Source organism: Xenopus tropicalis, chromosome 6, assembly GCF_000004195.4.
Source record: "Xenopus tropicalis strain Nigerian chromosome 6, UCB_Xtro_10.0, whole genome shotgun sequence".
Classification (NCBI taxonomy): Eukaryota; Metazoa; Chordata; class Amphibia; order Anura; family Pipidae; genus Xenopus; species Xenopus tropicalis.
In genome coordinates, this window is record NC_030682.2 from 37461348 (window position 1) to 37480936 (window position 19589).

General features: G+C 39.9%; 1 protein-coding gene across 4 annotated transcripts in view; it reads right to left on the reverse strand.

Annotated features, from left to right (window-relative positions):
• Nucleotides 1-749: 749 nt before the first annotated feature.
• Nucleotides 750-19589, reverse strand: part of agr3 (anterior gradient 3, protein disulphide isomerase family member) — a 33178-nt gene continuing 14338 nt past the window's right edge. Inside the window, exons 1-8 of one of the 4 annotated variants that reach the window (NM_001006908.1) lie at nucleotides 12393-12483; nucleotides 11157-11288; nucleotides 10329-10392; nucleotides 9068-9120; nucleotides 3876-3952; nucleotides 2450-2513; nucleotides 1708-1791; nucleotides 750-1228 (exon numbers count right to left, since the gene is read on the reverse strand). In NM_001006908.1, coding sequence (NP_001006909.1) covers nucleotides 1179-1228; nucleotides 1708-1791; nucleotides 2450-2513; nucleotides 3876-3952; nucleotides 9068-9120; nucleotides 10329-10392; nucleotides 11157-11202 — 438 coding nt within the window. In that variant the 5' untranslated portion in view covers nucleotides 11203-11288; nucleotides 12393-12483 and the 3' untranslated portion in view covers nucleotides 750-1178. Of the gene's footprint in view, nucleotides 1229-1707; nucleotides 1792-2449; nucleotides 2514-3875; nucleotides 3953-9067; nucleotides 9121-10328; nucleotides 10393-11156; nucleotides 11289-12392; nucleotides 12606-19589 lie in introns of those variants that run through there. The other 3 variants (XM_031903319.1, XM_012964546.3, XM_031903320.1) reach the window with 3 other exon arrangements.

The window sequence follows — 19589 nt, forward strand, 5'->3', positions numbered from 1 at the left end:
CCCCAGGCTTTGGCACTACATGAGAAAAGACAAGATGCATCATTTAATAAAAACTGTTAACATTTGGGTGCTTGGAGGATCAGATTAAATCTGTCTCACAGAATCGGATGAAAACTGCTTGTGAAGTTTAGCCCTAAGAAAGCAGAGAAAGGGGCACAGGCATCATTTTGTACACAAAGGTGTAACCACTAAAATGCTTTTAAGGTGTGTGATTTCTCTACTGGGTGCCCAGAGGCCACCAGTGTCCCACACCCTTCCTCCCTTCTCCTCCCTAGGATCACTTTCAAACACATCCTTTTAGTTCACACATGGAGCACTGGGGAAATCTCAAGCGTGCCCAGACCCCAGTGCTCCGGATGTCAGCAAAGTTCAGGTGCAGCTGGGTGACATGCCACCCTAAGCCCCGGTCTTTGTGGCCTTACCACAAATCCTGGCTTTAGGTGAGAATCCTGTCATTCCTACAAAACAAAAAACTTGTATTTCCTTTCATTTTATATTTATGTGTGTTCTGTGTGTATTAAATGGATAATTCACCTTTAAGTTAAATTGTAGTGTGTGTTATCGGTGCCCCGGCGGCACAGTCCGATGCTGCTATTAGTCTTTATTACTTATGGTTCTATTCAGGCCCTCTCCTATTCATATTCTAGTCTCATTCAAACCATTGCCTGGTTGCTAGGGTAATTTGAACCTGAACAACCAGATAGCTGCTGAAATTCCAAACTAAGAAAAAAAAGTTTGCATCACACATATTTGTCTAACAACTTTTATTATCTCTACCCGTGTGAATGCAACACAGATATTAGATGTGACAATCATTTATTCATACCAAGTAACCCATAACCCACAGGGTGTCTTTTATTGTACTACATTGCATCTTGCCAGACAGCACACAGCATGGCACAGCTCTAAGAGCGATATTGTACAGCTGGCAGGGCTTAAATGTATTTCACACAGTTTAGGCCAGAAGCTGCAAGAATAATGTGTAAAGAACTTATAACAAGTATAATGCATGTAACAGATTGTATACCCATCATTTCTTCTGCAGCAGAACAATATATTTAGCATCCTGCTATAACCACAGGAGACTGCGCTCCTCCTTGTGCCCCTATTACAGTCACTATGTTGGATTCAGATGGCAGGGATGGGTCCTACATTCATTTGGCAGTAACTGGAAGCGCTCATAGTTCAGTCTGCAAAAGGTGTATCGCTTTGTTCATATTTTCTATCACTGAAAAGAAATGTAAGATAAATATAAGATAATGTAACAAATAAGTGACAGAAGTGCAGTAAGGGAAACTTGGAATACAAAAGAGAGGACGAGATGGCACAGAAACAAGTCAGTAAGTGAATGGCATTTATGTTGGCATAATATAGTCAGGGCCGGACTGGGGTGTGCGTTCAAGTAGTAATCACCAGTTTGGATTTCCTTAGTGGCACATTGGGTGTCACTTGGGTCAGGTGTAGCTTTAGTCCCACAAAATACTGCATAATGTTAATGAATAAAGGTCAGATCATATGGATGTCACTGGCTGATAATTTTTCTACAAGTGCATCAGCTCAGGAGAAACCTTTGCATACTCCCTCGCTAAGTCAACGACCACAAACAGCTACATGGTGCCACTATGCGCAAAATAGCATATGCAAGAGAAGGCCAAAAGTTTATATATATACAGTATATGGAAAAAAATGTAGACAAATGCTGCTTACATAGCGGTAGGTCCTGTGGCTCATAAGTATAACGACGATTGGAATATCTTCCCGTAATATCAGCTCTAACTGTAAGAGTGGGATCTGGAAAGAAACATGTATAAGAATATGATATAGTGATCGACAATCCTCACTGCTGTTTTTATCGGGGTGCTAATCAATATATCACAATTATGTTCAAAAGAAAGCACTCATGGATCTATTTCATGTAAAAATACAGTTTAATCCACATAGTGCAACACATCATAGCGTTTTATTTCTCAAGGAACTGTCATCAGGAGGACAGTCCCTTAAGTATTTAAATGCGTTGATGTGTAGTGGATTTAAATGTATTCTTCCAATTGATCTGTGAGTGCTTTCTATTTGGACATTTCTGTGCATAATAATGTGCCCCCCTGTTGTAAAATATAGGGCTTTTAGAGGAGCTCCATTACCACCTGACCAAAGACACAAAGATGAAGACATTTGTTGATGTAACTCCGAGGTGACTTCCAATATCCTCACATTTTACTAAAGGGGGTACATTATTTATTATAACACACAAGTGTCAGTGAGTCATATGACACAAATTACATCACTGAGCATCATTTATAACTGGAGACATCACTAAGCATTGCTTATAAGGATATAATTTAAAGGATATTTGTGGCTCTTGTGCATTTAGCATACAAAAATGTTTGCAGCGAAAAAGCAACCACAGTAGTTCAGAGAAATATACAGCATCCATGCCTTTATTACTTACCAATAAACATTATCCGAGGCACATACTGTCCATCAGGGGAAAGGTTTTTGTCAGTTGTTTCATGCTAATATAAAAAATGTGAAAATGTAAGCGCATGAACTTTATATGTATACATTAATGCAATCCAAAAGATCCAAAAGACATTGCCCCCCCCCCCCGTGTCCTTGCAAACCTTATACAACTGCACACATTGGGCCAGATTAAACTCCAAGACAACATGCTAGTTTATCCTGCATCATGTAATAACCTTATGTGCGAGATTCTATCTAAGGAGAAAATACTTTTCTCCTAATTCAGTTCCAGTTTTTTGCATTGACATCAATAGAGTTTCCATGGGATAAGTAGTGAGATAAGTTTTTGTCACTGAATTACATCTGGCTCTATGGGAAAATCTGCAATTGAATTAGGAGATTAGCTTTCTCATCAAATTGAATCTGACCTATTGACTAGGTCAGATTCAGATAAATCTTTTAATGCAACATTTATATTGTTCTTGAGAGGAGTTGCCGAGGGAGTGGGATTGGCCTGGGGGCTTGCCTTGGGTACCCATTTGTGTTGGCCTGGCTCTGACATAGAATTTATTCCCTAATTCAGGTATGATACTGCATTGAAACATTTTTCATGGAAATCAAGCATAATTTTGACCAACTGCTGAGTAGAGTAAGCCGTACATTGGTAAATTACAAGTTGTGTTTGCATTTTGCTGGCTAATGTTCCAGTGCTGAAAACTGCAAATTATTAGGTGTAAGTTATATGTATAGAAGCAGCATGTAAAGGGAAGGTGGGTAATATCGGGCTACTTTGATTGTTTGGCCCTAGGGCCAATGAATTGCAATGAAGAGCATAGGAGCTGTCAGACCAAGGACTGCATCAATGAGCTGATGCGGTCATCTGACGGGAAAATCAAACCTGCCCGATTGACACCTGCCTGATATCGATCATGGAAACCCATTGGGGGGGGCCTATACACGGGCAGATAAGCTGCCAAATCAGTATAATGGAGTTGGATTTCCAACTTAAATCTACCCATGTATGGCCACCTTAACATTTTCTCAATTCTAGGGATTCCATGGATCTGTAAGCCTAGTACTTTGTACCTTATTCAACAAGGCAGAAGCAAGAAGCTTTCTCTTGGGTCCTAGATTGTAGGGAGTGTGTTGCTGTATATGTTCTTCCTTATGTAAGTGTATGATTATCAGTAGCTAAGGCTTTGCTTGGAGGTGAGGCCCAGAAATGTACTTTGCTGGGATGCCAGGAGTGCAAAGTTACACCCTCGTGTCATGTTCTTCATTTCTATGGGAATGTAAATAGTCTAGCATTGCTAATTGTCCAAACACATTTACATATAAACATATGCCTCACCTAACAGACAGTGTCTGACATTCATTATACATTGATGTACATACTGTTATGCAAAATCACTTACCATAAGGTTGAGCATTATGAATTGCTCTTGGGCTAATGTCTGAGCTTCATCACTTTCTGCAAATACTTTCTTCAATGCTGATGACAGAAGAATGGATTTATATAGAAATATGTCTGTAAACAAATTACTACTTTATACAAAAGAAGAAAACAGTTTTGGGGGACAGATTTTATAGAACTGAAGGTAAACCTGCAATGCATGCATGCTAGGGTAGGGACTAATGTGAATGTCTATGTAAATCACTGTTGGCACTCTACCAATATGGGATAATAATTACAAATCTATTGCGCATACGTGGATGTGCACATTCAATGCAAAGGAGAGGGCAGAGAACGACAAATGGCGCAGGCTAGGGTCGCCCACTGTTTAAATCCAGCCAGCCTATTCATTCACCTATCCTATGTACTTACAGTTTAGACCCTATATTCAGGATGAGTGGGTCAGACACTGGCACTGCTATGATGTTATTTAAGCAATGCCTGAGCTTGGCTTCAGATGTGGTACTTTTTGTTCTCTGTCCTGCTGCACAGTTCACCAACCCTCTGGTATTTCCGAGGTGATGAGAAACAGTAAAGAATTATTGGGCTTCTAAGTGAGCCATTTATGTGACTTGGGTAATGTATATGTCATGGAAATAGATGGGCTCTAACTAAAAATAAGATAAATACACTTGTATTTGGAATTAGACCCCACGGTCCCCACATAGGGTCTGCTTCCTCTATGATTACACCAATAGCTGCTTCTATATATGCTTGCAACACGGGTCTTCTTTGAAGTCCACTAACTTCTACTTATGCACCTGCTCAGCCCTTTTTTACATTTAGGAAGCCTTACGCTCTCTTCCAGTGTTTAATACAAGACTGTAGGGAAAACTTGGCAAGTACTCTCCCTGCCCTCTTGCTATATAACAACACAAGTCCTGTGAAGCTGCATTTGCTCAGCTGCTTGCCTGTATGGTAATAGCCCATATATAAGCACAGTCCAGAATTTAAAACGTAAAAAGATAATTCTATATTTCATAAATAAGCTGTAAAATAAAGCAGTAGCCTCAACTTCCAAGTTATAAACTTTTTTTAGGAGAATCACTGATTTCATTTGATGAAAATGTTCTCAGGGATAACGGTTTTACTGGGAACCACGGTGGCCTGGGTTTTTAACATTCTCCTGTTTGTTTTTATAATCTGTTAAATGTATCTGTACTCTAGCAATTATAAAGTCATAGTGATTGAATCCAAATATTTGTTATACAGGTATGGCACCTGTTATCCAGAATACGTGGGGTTTTCTGGATAAGGGATCTTTCTATAATTTGGATTTCTGTACCTTGCTTCTACTAAAAAATAATGTAAACATTAAATAGACCCAATAGAATTGTTTTTTTCCTCCAATAAGGATTCATTATATCTTAGTTGGAATCAAGTACAAGGTACTGTTTTAATTTTTCCAGAGAAAAAGCAAAATCTTTTCTCATAATTCAGTTCCAGTTTTTCCCATAGATTTCAAGAGTTTTGACGTGATAAACTGTGAGATAAGTTTTTCTGAATTGAATTGCATCTCAAATTGAATCTTGTCCATTTGTTTCTACTGAGTTGAATCTGGACCAATATCTACTACCCTCTTATCAGTACTAGGGGAAAACTAATCCAATTCAAAATTATACATGAGACCAACACTGTGCGCAGCTTGGGTTTACTAATTGATGGGGAATTAAACTTCAGGAGCCAAATTTCAGCTGTGGTGAAACATTCCTTCTTTCACCTAAGGAATATTGCAAAAATGAAACACCTCATTCCTTCTGAGGTTCTTCCAACCCTAGTTCACGCCTTCATCTCATCACGACTGGACTATTGCAATGCCCTCTATGCAGGCCTTCCAAATAAAGACCTACACCGCCTGCAGCTGGTACAGAATGCTGCCGCAAGATTGCTAACAAGCCAACCCCGCCATTGCCACATAACACCAATCCTTCGCTCACTGCACTGGCTACCCATAAAATGGAGAATCCTTTTCAAAATTGGGATGCTAACATTCAAATCCCTACATGGCCTGGGCCCCGGATACCTGGAGGACTTGCTGCAACTATGTCACACCTCCCACAATCTTAGATCAAATGGATCCAATAATCTGACCATCCCTAGAGTTCAACTGAAAACCTTTGGATCCAGAGCTTTCTGTCATGCTGCCCCTACCCTGTGGAACGCCTTGCCAAACGGGATCAAGACAGCTCCAACCTTGGACACGTTTAAATCAAAACTGAAAAGCCACCTGTTTAGCCTGGCATTTATGTCCACATAACTTATCTGAGACAAGCTTATGCGCTTTGGGTCCCACGGGAGAAAAGCGCTTTACAAATGTTTGTTGTTGTTGTTGTTGTACCTAATGCAATTGAAGCTACACCCTATGGGCAGGGCTGACCATTCCGGATTACTCAGGTAATCCCAAGATTGTGGCAACAAATTATTAAATTCATGGCAGAAGAACTCTCACTCTTGCAAGTCCTAAACCCAGGGTGGGACTGAGGTGTGGAAGGTCTACCGGGGTTGCTGCACCAGAGGCCCCACTGCCTACCTGTGCGCCCCAGTGCCTTAGGCAGCAGCAGCAGCCCCAGTTCCTCCCCCTCTCTCCCACTCTACACTTACAAATTTAGTGTCGCAGTGGATGCACTCTCTGAACCAATGTTGCGGCCCCCTCTGGACCTGCTCCGATGCTAAATTTGTAAGTGACATCTGAGGCAAGGTTCTCCCCAAGTGCCAGGCCCATTGTGTTTTTTCTTGGTGTCCTGCTGGCCCAGTCTGGCCCTCCCTAAATCTGTCCACATGGCAGCTGGGCTTAGGACATACATAAGGGTTCTTCTTTTCTATGCCAAAAAAAAATAGCTCTTCACTGGACTTTACAACAACAGTGCATTATAAAACAGCAGATTCTCCTGGATTAGTCTTTCAGCCTAATTTCTTTGATTACTCAGCCACAAGCATGGGAAACAGAAACTGTCTGTCTTCATAATAAGGTTCTAAAGCTTCCAGCTCACAGGCACCTGCTATTGCATTTTCCACTGCAGGTGTTGGTCTCTTAACAACACATCTATTCAGTGCTTTGCTTTTTCCCTTCAGTGTAATTACGTTGGAATATTAGAAGGTTGCAGAGGGGAGTCTGTTAAATCATGCAACCCAAGTAAAGGCAGAGCATCCATCATACCTCTAGTACCCAAAGAGCAGAGATTTTGTTAAAAATTGGTGGCCTGATATAAGTAATGGTGGCATGGAGACATTTATAAAAGTGCTTGAAAGATTATTCTTAATTACTTAAGTTATTTATTTCTCAGGAATACTAGACAAACTATAAGGTCACTATTAGTTTAGTGGAATCTATTGGCATATAAGGCACTATTAAATTCTTGTTTTTTGGGATTGCATCATAACTATAATAGACACACTGCAGATTTTATGTTACATGTTAGCTTATGTACAAAGTAACAAATATATAACAAATTGTGTGCACTCCATTAAATAAGGTTACATGCCTGTGAGTTATTACAAATAAATGCTTCTTGAATTAACATCAAGTTATTAATTGCCCTGTTTTACTATTTATGAAATACAAGAAGTGAAATACAAATATTAGTACAATGCACATACAGTATGTATTGTATTTAGAGATGGACTAAAGTCAAAGCCAGGCCAAAGCTGCATTTGTAAGGTGTTAAATGTTAAATAATATCCAAAGCCTGCTGTGCACTGTATGTATATATATACACATACATACAGTGCACAGTGCATGTAATAAACCTTCTTACTAAAAATATGTTATTCTTTTACATTCTCTAGTGTTTTATAATATATGAATTAGCAAACTAAAGAATTAAGTAAAATGTAGTTATTGTTTCCATTAAAAGAAGTATGTCAGACAATGTACTGGTATAGGTTTGGGAATGGAGCCCAGTCTAAGTCAGTTGGATTGTTGCTGCTTATCTTTGTATTCTGCTGGTGTAATTGGGATACCCGACACTTCAATTGATTGCTTGGCTGTTTAGGACACTATCGCATTTGGCAAATATCCTGCTTTTCTGTGTTAATAAATAGAAGTTTCCCGGAATGTGACATTGGATCCCAGTAGAATGCCACAATTGTTGAGGTGGAACTTGCAGGTAACCTCATTTGCCCACCCTGTTGTAATAAGACAGCTAGAATGGGTTACTCTGTGCAAGACCACCCACTGCCTACCTCCCTATAGTTGAAGTGGTCACTTGCTTCTTTCAGGAAAGAATATGGAAATTGAAATGTTTCCTCTGACTTAAATAAACATAATTTACAAAACCTAATCTATGGACATGCTGGGATACAAGAACATTAAACCACTTTTCTGGGTTTAAAAGGTTTTGCTTATGAAACTTGAACCAGAGTTTCTAGCTTGAGTTTCAGTGTCGGAGGAAGGATAACTCTACTCCTCTACTCCAGCTTTATATCCTGTGTAACTGACAAGGGTCATGCTGGCATGATTTTCCCAGGTTAATCACTGCTAAGAATTGATCCCATGTGGAATTTCTCTTTCTTCTGAGGGAGCAAGTCATTCTTGCACAGTTGTGTTCCTGGATACTGAGGGAGTGTACTATATATGACATACTACATTCTTACCCCTCTTCCTTGCATGCTGTGGTTTATGTTTTCTTTTCCAGTCTTACATTCTATTTATTAAAGGGCAAAATAGGCACCAGTGCCCATGTGCCTTCAAATTAGTACTACACAGTACCTATCAAGTTAGGGCTAAAACCTAGTGCTGCTGCTCCAATGGGCAGAAGCCCCTTGCAGATTAATTCCCCCACACTATGTGCTGGGCTGACAGGTATACATGGTAAAGACAAGCGACACCATGAAGGTGAGGTCAGTGGAGGAGTTTTTTTGGGGGGGAAAGGTGCCCCAATACTCCCAGCACCGAATAAATCAAACAGTGCATTAGACTGGTATACACAGATGTATTTGTACAGACAAGCATGTAAGTGTTTTGGCAGTTTATATTATTAAGGGTAATAAATGAACATGGCAAAGCTGTTTGTTACATTTTGTGTTTCCATTGGCAAGTTACATAGAAGTCTGGTGTTTAAATGAGGCATCTTGCAGATAATCACTACTGTATGTAATGTACAGGTATGTTCAATTCACTTTCAGCCATCAATCCATCACAAGTCTGATAATTACCTTGGCAATACTGACAATCTTCTAAATGATGAATTACCATTAAGGGCTTATTTCTGTAAAAAAAAAATAAAGGACATTGTATATGACTTGTACATTGAGTGCCTTTATATGACATGAAGAAGGAGCTCATTTTGTTTTCTACTATAAAAGCACCTCTGTGTATGTAGGGCACACAGGGAACAACAAAAGGCAAGCTGCTACAACTGTTACTATAATTATCAGACTTTCCCTGGCTGTTTGTAGTAAGAAACGGTATTCAGTTATGCCAATTATTTTTAAGTGACATTTAAAATGACATGATTTATACAGATCTAATTGCTTATTAAAAATATTTTTTTATAATGTAGTCTACATGCTGAATTGGCAGAAACACTATCGTAAATTGTATGTAAAGGAATATTAGTGGAACAAGGAGTAAACAGAGTGCACAGCAGTCTAGGGCCTTGTGTTCTGCAGCCTACTTGGCTGCACAGGATTTATTCAGTGGAAGTTTTCCCTTTAGCTTTCCCTTTACTGGCCAACTGTCTCCACCAGCACAAGGTATGAGGAACATTGCAAGGTACAAGATGCAGCACTGCAGGTGCAGCTCATCCCTATACTTATCTCCTGTGACCATCAGCACTACCTAATTGAGTGTCCAAATGATGTTAGGGGCAGGTAAGGGGAGTTATAAGGCATGCCTATGTTTCTACAGCCCACCCCCTTGAATACAGTGCTGCTGAACACAGGCAGTGCAGTATTCATTAGCAATGTGCAGGGCCTTGTGGTCTATTTAGGAGCACAAAAACCTGCACCATGGGCACTTAGTGTGAGACTGGGTGCAAGTGCAAAAACAATTGTGCCTTGTGCCTGTTTTTTGCACTTTTGCACCCTGTACCTTATGCTGTAAATAATCTCCTTTGTCTCCTATCTGTAGTGGGAGCCAATCAGAAACAAGTACATGGCGCATAATGGTGTCTGCATGTTTAGGTGCCTTCTGTGTTTGTTTTTACTTGCCTTTAACTGCAGAGAGAAGACAGCAGGGCCTCCAACTGCTGGAGTAGGGTATTTTTTTTAACAATATAGTTTTGGCACAAGACTTGGTAACCAATACCAGACTTTGATTCCTTTCATAATGCACTAAACAAGTGTTGTATTGCATTTCTATTTCAGCTCCCAGGCATAACTATTGTTTTAGGAGTGCGCCACCCTGGACTGTACAAATACATATATGTATGTCTATATTTATATAAACATTTAACTTAGAAAAACACAAAATTACCTTTTCTTTGCATTGTAAAGTCCTTCTTCATATGTTTGCACCCATGAGATATCATCTCCCCAACCTAGAAAATATTTTTTAAATCCTATTTTAAACATGTTGAGTTTTTAAAATGTCTTCTTTTTGTTTGTTGACAGAAACTTCGTGATAATTTTTTTAGATTTTTATCAGTTATTTCTCTTCATGTTCTGCCTCTTTCCTAATTTCAGAAGGGGGTCACTGACCCCAGCAGCTAAACAGCTATTGCCCTGTGAGGCTACAGTTTTATTGTTACTTTCTACTACATATCTTTCTATTCAGGCCCTCTCTTATTCCTCTCCAAGTATTTCATTCATACCACTGCCTGGTTGCCAGGGTATACTAAACACTAGCAACTAGATAGCTGCTGGAATCCTAGACTAAAGAGGTGCTGAACAAAAAGCAATATAATTTAAAAACCACGAAAAATAAATATAACAATCAATTGCAAATTGTCTCACATTATGGGGCAGATATACTAATAGTCATATTTTTCTGTGATTTAAGTAAATCTGCAGGTTTTAATTTGGAAATGAAGATTCATAATGATAGTAGAGTTAATAATTGATGATAAAATCCCTTTAATGTCATTACAACATATTCAGCAGCACCTTCCAGTAAAAAAACAAAAGTTACTTTACCATATGCAGACAATGAATTTGTTGTGCAGTAGTATATTTTCCAGAGATGGGGCAAATTCACCCCTGCTAAATTTCCTTTTCTTTAATCCACAAATCCAATTGCCTCCACTAGTGATATGACCAGAAACAGTTGTGTAAATTTAAGTTAGAGAAATACAGAATACAGCACCTCTTGATAGTGTCTGCGGGGCCCGGATTTCTTTTCTGACCGACATGGCTAAGTTGGAGGATGCAAGCAGCACAAGTGTCAGTTCTATCATTGGAAAATACATTGTGGATATTGTCAGTTGCCTTCAGAACTCTGTTGTAGGGATCAAATGATAGAGATTCACGTCAGTTCAGCTGTGTGAAACTTAGGGTTTCAGATTAAAACATTTTTAGGTAAAATTATTATGTCCAACTCATAACAATGAATCTAAAAATTATGATACATAAGCCTCTCTTTGGCAAATAGCATTTAGTAATAAAATGTAGAAAAATAAATTAAAAACAACTAAAAGTAACTTGAACCTTGGGCACAGGTTAAACTGCCTATCAGTTAATGCCCCACTGGGCCCCCTATACCTTCTGGGCCCACCTGCAGTCGCTGGGTCTGCTTTCTCTATATTTATGCCCCTGCCTGACCCTGGCACTATTGATGTTGTCTATAAGCAGCTACACAGAGGGTGTCGGCACAACCAACATATCAGTAACATTTAATAGCCAAGAAGTAAATGTGGGTTTGAATTCAGTGATGGTATTTGGCTTATATACCAAATGATGGTCAGAACAATATGGCAATACTGGATGTGTATACATCAGCTCTGCAGCTTATATGAGAGGATTTGGCCTTTGGGTGGCCAACCTCCATTTCCGTAAGAGTTTTTTTTTTTTCAATACATGTGTAAATACTTTTTCATGCTAAATCAAATTCTTAATCAAAATCTTAGCATACGTTTTGTCCTTTTACAGTTTATAAGGTTTAGCAAGAAACACAACAGAAAAAAAAATCACATTATAGTTAATAGTATACAAAACAGAATCCATCATTCTGAATGTTAAATCATCTAGATTTTCGATCCATTAGAAAAATAATCTCTTATTTGCTAAAATACAAAAAAATGCATATTAATCCAAAATTTCTTTTTATATCAATAGAACTGCAGAAAACCCAGAATCTACATATTATTGTCAAGAACTGAAAAATATGATGAATATAATTATTTTAAATGCTAAAACCTATACTTAAAACCTTGCAGTAACTATAATACAAATTCAATACTTTTATATTTTTGCATATTTTCTTCCTTGTAGCATACAATCTGTAACACAAGGTCCATATACTTCATTTGCACATTTCTATATTTCCCCATTGTCTACAAATGTAAAACTTTTGACTCTTTCTCCCCAGAAGTCCCAGGATTACCTGCTTTGATTAAAATCTGGTTTCTCTGCTTGTCCGGGTGAAGTTTGGACTTTATTTGGAGAGAAGTAAATATAAAATCTTTTACTTACACAGGGCGAGTCTTTGGTTAGAGGCTGTCTGATTGGAAATAGCTAAGATAAGGGAGTTTTATAGGCGTACCTTGGACACCTGACCTGTGGCTTTCCGTTGCTATAGGAGCCGGGAACCTGTTCTCTGTTATAAAAAAGGGAAAAAATCATGAGCCAAGTCCCTTTTTTATTTTGTTCCTGCGCGTTCTCATGGCTGAACACAAGTTACTTTGGATTTGCTCTTCCCAAGCTTGGATCAAATATCACTAAATTAGGATAAAAGGGAGCTTGTGTGTGTGATCACATATGCAGGTATGGGTAAGTTTCGATGAAAAAGGAAACCAGCCTTGAAAGTTGGGATTGTATGTGCGTATTGTTCTTCATGAAAAGAATTTGGATCTTTGGTATCTGTAGATTATAGGATACATATAAATTAGCTCTTATTCAGAAATATACTCAAACATTTTGCATAACTAAATTAGATGCCTTAATGGATGACTGCATGAAAAGATTCATACAACGTATAAATCTAAGCAGTGCATTAAAGGAAAGGCATAAATACCTGCAGGGCATACAGTCATGGAGATTGGAGATTTAAGGGTGAAGACACACAGAGCTACCTAGTAGCAGCTACTTGTCACAGCTACTAAAGGCTAGAATATACCCTGCCATAGACGATACTGAGAATTGCCTCTGCTAAAACACTCATAGGGACAGTTATCAGTAAATGAACAGCATTTCTGTAGCCGTGACAAGTAGCTGCTACTAGTAGCTTTATGTGTCCTCACCCTAAGGGCCGTGGTAGACGGGGAGATGTAGTCCCTGTACAACAAATCTCCCCGAAAAGTTTCCTCTCAAGGCAACTTCAGCGATTTTGGCAAATCGCTGCGCCGCGTATGCCATCCCACCGGCGATTTATATTCTAGCCGGTGGCATGGCATTTCGGGGAGATTCGTCGCCTGCGACAAGATTTGTTGCGGCACGACTAATCTCCCCGTCTCTCACGGCCCAAAGAGTTAGCTGCTCCAGGGCTGTAGGAACAAGCAAGTTAAAGAAACAGTAACGCCAAAAAATTAAATTGTTTTAAAGTAATTAAAATATAATGTACTGTTGCTCTGCACTGGTAAGACACGTGTGTTTGCTACAGAAACGCTACTATAGTTTATTTTAATAAGCTGCTGTATAGCCTTTGGGGCTTCCATTCAAAGAAGAAAAGGTTTTATCTGTTATCTGCTAAGTAACCTGTGCCTTTTCTCCTTTGATTGGCTGCCCCCATGGCTACACAGCAGCTTTTGTGTATATAAACTATAGTAGTCTTTCTGGGCCAAACACACCCATTGTACCATTGCAGGTAACAGTACATTGTATTGCAATTACTTTTATACACTTTCACTTGTTGGTGTTGCTGTTCCTGTGTGGTTTAGGTTGTGGTTTAGGTCAGCAATTCCCAACCAGTGGCTCAGGAGCAATATGTTGCTCACCACCCCCTTTGATGTTGCTCCCAGTGGCCTCAAAGCAAATGCCCATTTTTACATTTCTGGCTTATAGGCAAGTTTTGGAAGCACAGAGGCATAGTTTTACTCCAAGCAGAGCCTCCTGCAGGCCAGCAGGATAGGGCTACCAAATAGTCCTTATTTGGCACCCCTTTTGGCTTCCCAACACTTACTTTACATGAGCCAGCATAGGGATAGGATTGTGGCTCTCAAGTAAAAAATTTGGGGATCCCTGATTTAGATATAATTCACTTAGGCATGGCATACACTGCAGCAATAATCCAGGTAACAGCACAGAGAGCTGCTGCCAGGGCTAAGAGAGACTTGGCAAGAAAGGTTATGAATTCCAGTGAAGCACACATAAATTTGCTATTTGGAAATCATGGGCTAGACCAAAAGTTGAGCGTGGGATAATGTTTAAATGTCTGTTCAGAAAAAAAAAAACCACAAAAGGTGAAAAACTCCAGAGACAAACCGGTTGGCCGGTTAAACTTTGTGGATAAAACAGGTAAGAAGTAGAAGGTATCAAACAGGATTAGCTTGTGGCAAATAAGTTTAGCATCCCACCCAAAAAATTAAGAGGGGGTGGTCATATGTGCCTATTTAATCTCATTGAAAATGAGTAAAATTCCCCATTGTGAAGCTCCCACTATGGTAATATTTAATTAAATATTAATTATATATTCCCCAAATTGCTTTCAGCCACATGCTATTCATGAAGGTATTTGCATCAATACTTGCTCTTCTATACTTGCACCTTGTATGAAATAGTCAGTTGTGTCCACAATGCAGAATAAGGTAAAAGGTGCAAAGTACAAGGTGCACAGACACAAGGGATCCCTGGAATTACACCGGCCTGCGGGTGGTATTATGTCCAGGGCACTGTTTGCATGTTGCCCATGTTGGTGAATCCCATGCTAGACTTCAGACTGTTTTTGCACACATTATTAGTTTCTTAAGCAAGCATAATGTTCCTAGCATTCAGCATTTAAGTAATGCATGTGAATTTATTCAGGATAACAATACAAGGAGAAGCATATGACGTATGAGAGGTAAGATGAGACAGATCATTGTGTAAAAAATGTCTAAATCTCCCGGACAGAGTGCTCTAATTAATAAAGGAAATATTTTAAATGAAAATATTGCAAACATAGAGGATGTATGGAAAGGAGGCCACATCCTTCTCACTGTCTCTCTGTGTCATCTGATATAGGCTGATTAGTATAACATCTCTCTTTAGCAGCACCCTTTCCCACAGATTTTCCAGTGAGAAAACCAGGAGAAGCAGCGTAGAAGAATAAAAGATAACAGACAGACTGACAAGTGGGGGTCTACTCAAAGCCAGCAGGTGAAACTAAATCTCCCATACAGACCCAACCAGATTAAGGAAGAAAGAAACATACAATCAATCTGTCATCAAGGATTTTAAAAGCAGCTGAGAGGCCTGGATTATCCAAAATGTTATATTGGTTAATATTGGCTGATTATGAAAAATGGTTCCTGGGGTTGTAGTGCCTTTGTCAGTTATTTCTATAAACACCCCCAAAAAGATTGAGCTGGGTTGTTTCCTAATAAATTTGTATCACACAACACAGCAGCACATGGGCTAATTTTCTTGCTGTTCATAAATATGGGTCTGGAGCAAACATTGCCACTTCTATTCGCCATTTAGGCTCCACAGATTACCATGCAGCCAGATATTCACTATATATATATATATTTATATATTTATATATATATATATACAGTGTATATATATATATATATATATATATATATATACAGTGTCACCCACTGTGACCTACAGCACTTATATTTGCCTATTTGTGTCTGTAAGTTACCCTCCCATATAGACTGTAAGCTCTACGGGGCAGGGACCTCCATCCTCTTGTGTTTTTGACTCTTATTGCAACTGTATCTTTTATTTATTTGTCTTTATTGTAATACTGCATACATAAGTAGCGCTTTATAAATAAAGATAAACATACATATATATATATATATGATACATTTTCCCAAACCTTCGGTTTAAATAGAAATCGTTTATCCCAAAACTGCTTTTGCCACACAGCATGCTGCAAGCACCTATAAATCTATTTGCTGCCTAAAATGCATACTATTGTAATGGAAAACATAACTTTTTCAGGTAAACAGGGAATTTGTTACTATCTCTGGCTGAAATGAATAAAAACAAAGAGACAATGGAAGGCAAGTGGCCTCATTCTAAGCTGGGATAAAATGGTTGGCACAGAGAGTTGGGTGTCGGCTTAGTTGAAAAACAAGTTGTGCTAAAGGAACGTCACCAGATACTACAGCAGTCTGTGGCTATAACATTGGGACCGTACAATTTAAATTACTACAAATTAAAAACCATTAAGGGGTAGATGCAATGCACTATAGCATTCCATACTGGTTATGTGTTACACATTCCAGTCTCTAGATGGCAGTGTGAGTCTGGGAATCAACTTTAGGGTAAGGACACACAGAGCTACTAGTAGCAGCTACTATTGATGACGACAGAAATAGACAATGCTGATCATTTACTGATAACTGTCTCTATATATGTCTTAGCAGAGGCAATTGTCAGTATTGTGTATGGCAGGGTGTTTAGTAGCTGTGACAAGTAGCTGCTACTAAGTAGCTCCATGTTAGCTCTATGTGTCTTCAGAAGGTTTTGATAGCTCAAAGGCAGAAATTGCCCCTGGAAGTTTATATAAGGAAGTGATGAGTTGTTCCAAAGGGAAAACTGATGAAGGCAATGGCCTGAGAACTAATACCCCATAAACGTGCCCTATTTATCTTATTGTCTTTTAGTCTGAGCCCCACCAGCACTGCTCCAGGCCCCTGTAGTAGAGATGTAGCGAACTGTTCGCGGCGAACTAATTCGCCACTTTGGGTTCGCCGCGGTTTTTTTTGGCGCCGCGTTTTTTCGCCTTGGTTTTTCCGCCGCGTTTTTTCGCTTCGTTTTATCGCCTATGCATATACATAGGAATAGCTTGCGGTTTTTTTTTGGCGTTATTTTTTGGCGTTATTTTTGGCGTTTTTTTTTTGGCGTTTTTTTTACAAAGTATTTTTCAGAGAAGTTTTTGCCCTTGATCCCCCTCCTGCATGCCACTGTCCAGGTCGTGGCACCCTTTAAACAACTTTAAAATCAGTTTTCTGGCCAGAAATGGCTTTTCTAGATTTTAAAGTTCGCCTTCCCATTGAAGTCTATGGGGTTCGCAAAGTTCGCGAATATTCGCGAGTTTTGGCGAAAGTCTACGAACGGGTTCGCGAACATTTTTGGCGATGTTCGCTACATCATTACCCTGTAGCAGAGCCCATAGTTGGGAAACAACTGGCTTGAGAACAAACTTTTTAAAGTATCAAATTAATCTTTAATGTGTCCATTTTTATTTGTAAGGCAGTTTAAAGCCGCATGGAATTTGAATTGCAATGTTGTTGCTGGGGCTTTATTACCATAGCAACCAGAAAGCATTTTTAAAAGCAAAGATGAATAGTAGTGGGGCTTATTGTTAGAAAGAGAAACAATAGAAATGAAAGTCAATAAAAAATGAAGCCTTAGGGCTCTGGTACACGGGGAGATTAGTCGCCCGCGGCAAAACTCCCTGCTCGCGGGCGACTAATCTCCCCGAGTTGCCTTCCCCCTGCCATCCCACCGGCGAACATGTAAGTCGCCGGCGGGATGGCAGACGCGGCGGGGCGATTTTGGGAAATCGCCGAAAAAGCCTTGCAAGTCTTTTTCGGCGATTTGCGCGAAATAGCGCCGCCGCGTCTGCCATCCCGCCGGCGACTTACATGTTCGCCGGTGGGATGGCAGGGGGAAGGCAACTCGGGGAGATTAGTCGCCCGCGAGCAGGGAGTTTTGCCGCGGGCGACTAATCTCCCCGTGTACCAGAGCCCTCAGAGTGAATTCAGTTTTTGGATGCTGGGTCAGTGACCCCTGATAACCAGATTGTCTTTTTAGTTGTAAGCTGGAAAAAGGTAAAATAAGAATAAGAGTAATTAAGACACTATATAAAACAAAATAATGAAATAACAGAGGCAACAGGGGTTAAATCACTGGGAAATCACTGCCCAGTTGTTAGGCACTTGCTTGCAATTTTAGTCACTAGGTTGGCACAAGAAAAAATGTCTCTTTCCCTAAGCCTATCCTCTCCCTATGCTGGCAGGTGGCACCTAGGGTACTAACTATTCTGCTTTTCAAATTGGCTGATCTGCCACCTAATCCTGATTTGTACTACCCACTTTTTTTTTGCTGAGTTCTACTTTGCCTTAGTCTCTTGGCATCATCCACCCTCCAACAAGTGGAACACAAAGACACTGAGGCAACTGCAATAACTTCCCTGGTCCCCATTTGGCAGCTCCTTAAAAACTAAAGCTGTTGATCCAATGTGCAGGGTTGAAGGGTTAGAGGAGGCAGAAAAGGTACATGCCTATGGTCTTAGCTCCTCCATGCTTCTGCCTACCCCTAGGTCCTGCCTTGATTTCCTCTCATCTCCCAGCTAACAGGAAATGTTTAGTTATCCTTAGGACATAGCTACCAATGCATGGGGATCTCACCCCCCTTTTATAACTCTAACAGGCCTAGCCCTTAGCTGGAATTAACCCCATATAGGGATTTCCTAAGTAAGGGCAAAGCTTACTTTTGCTTACTTACACCATAGTGCTGTAACACTATTTTGGGCAATATTGGACCAAAACCAGGCTAGTAGTAGAGCATTGGTTACATGCGACTCTCATACATCAGGATGGGCCTCCGCTATATGGGAGAAACTACTGGAGGATGTTGTTGACCTATACCTCCCACTGCCACTGTGTAGTGTATTAGATGTAAATGCTGACTTAAGAATAGATAATGGATGCCAGGAGCTCTTGCAAAACAAAGGAACTGTTTATTTGTCCAAGACCGTATTGTAAATGCAGGGATATCAATACTCACTCAGATGAGGTAACAGGTATTCAATAGCACAAATGATGTTAAAGCAAATCAAGCAGATGAAGTATGGTGCCTTCCGTTTATCCCTTCTCATAAAGAGGTATGGGTAGGATACAACAGCCAACAGAATGGTAGGAGGCAGCTCACCGGTTAATCCCTTCTCTTAGTAGAGGTAAGGGCAGGGTTAATTGCTGGCCTATGTCCCTAGCACTTCTGTGTCCCTAATCTAAGGCAAGTAAGCCAGTTAGGAGACTACTCCTTTACTCACTCTCCTGGATGGAGCAAATGAGCTGCTCTTTCTATATAAATCCTAACTGTGTAACTCTCCTAGAGAGTCCTATAATATAAATTAACCTGTTCTTACTTTACCTCGACTTTAATTTGGATGGAATGGCTTACTGGGGCCTGTGTCTGCACCCAGGCTCAATGGAGTGCTGCATCAGGTAGCAGACGAGCAGCCAAAGAGGAAGTCACACCCTCCTGCCAGACACTTTATCAGTCTGCAGGGCGCGTGTAAAACCAGGCTAAACCTATAAGGGATAGCTTTACAACTGTAACTGTAAGTACAAGGGCTTCTGCCCAATAATAATGTGAAGAGGTAAGGAATAAAGCCATAGGGAGCCATGAAATCAACCCCAAAAAAGCTGCAAAGTTTACACTGGATCACATAGCCCATAGAAACTAATCATCAGGTGTA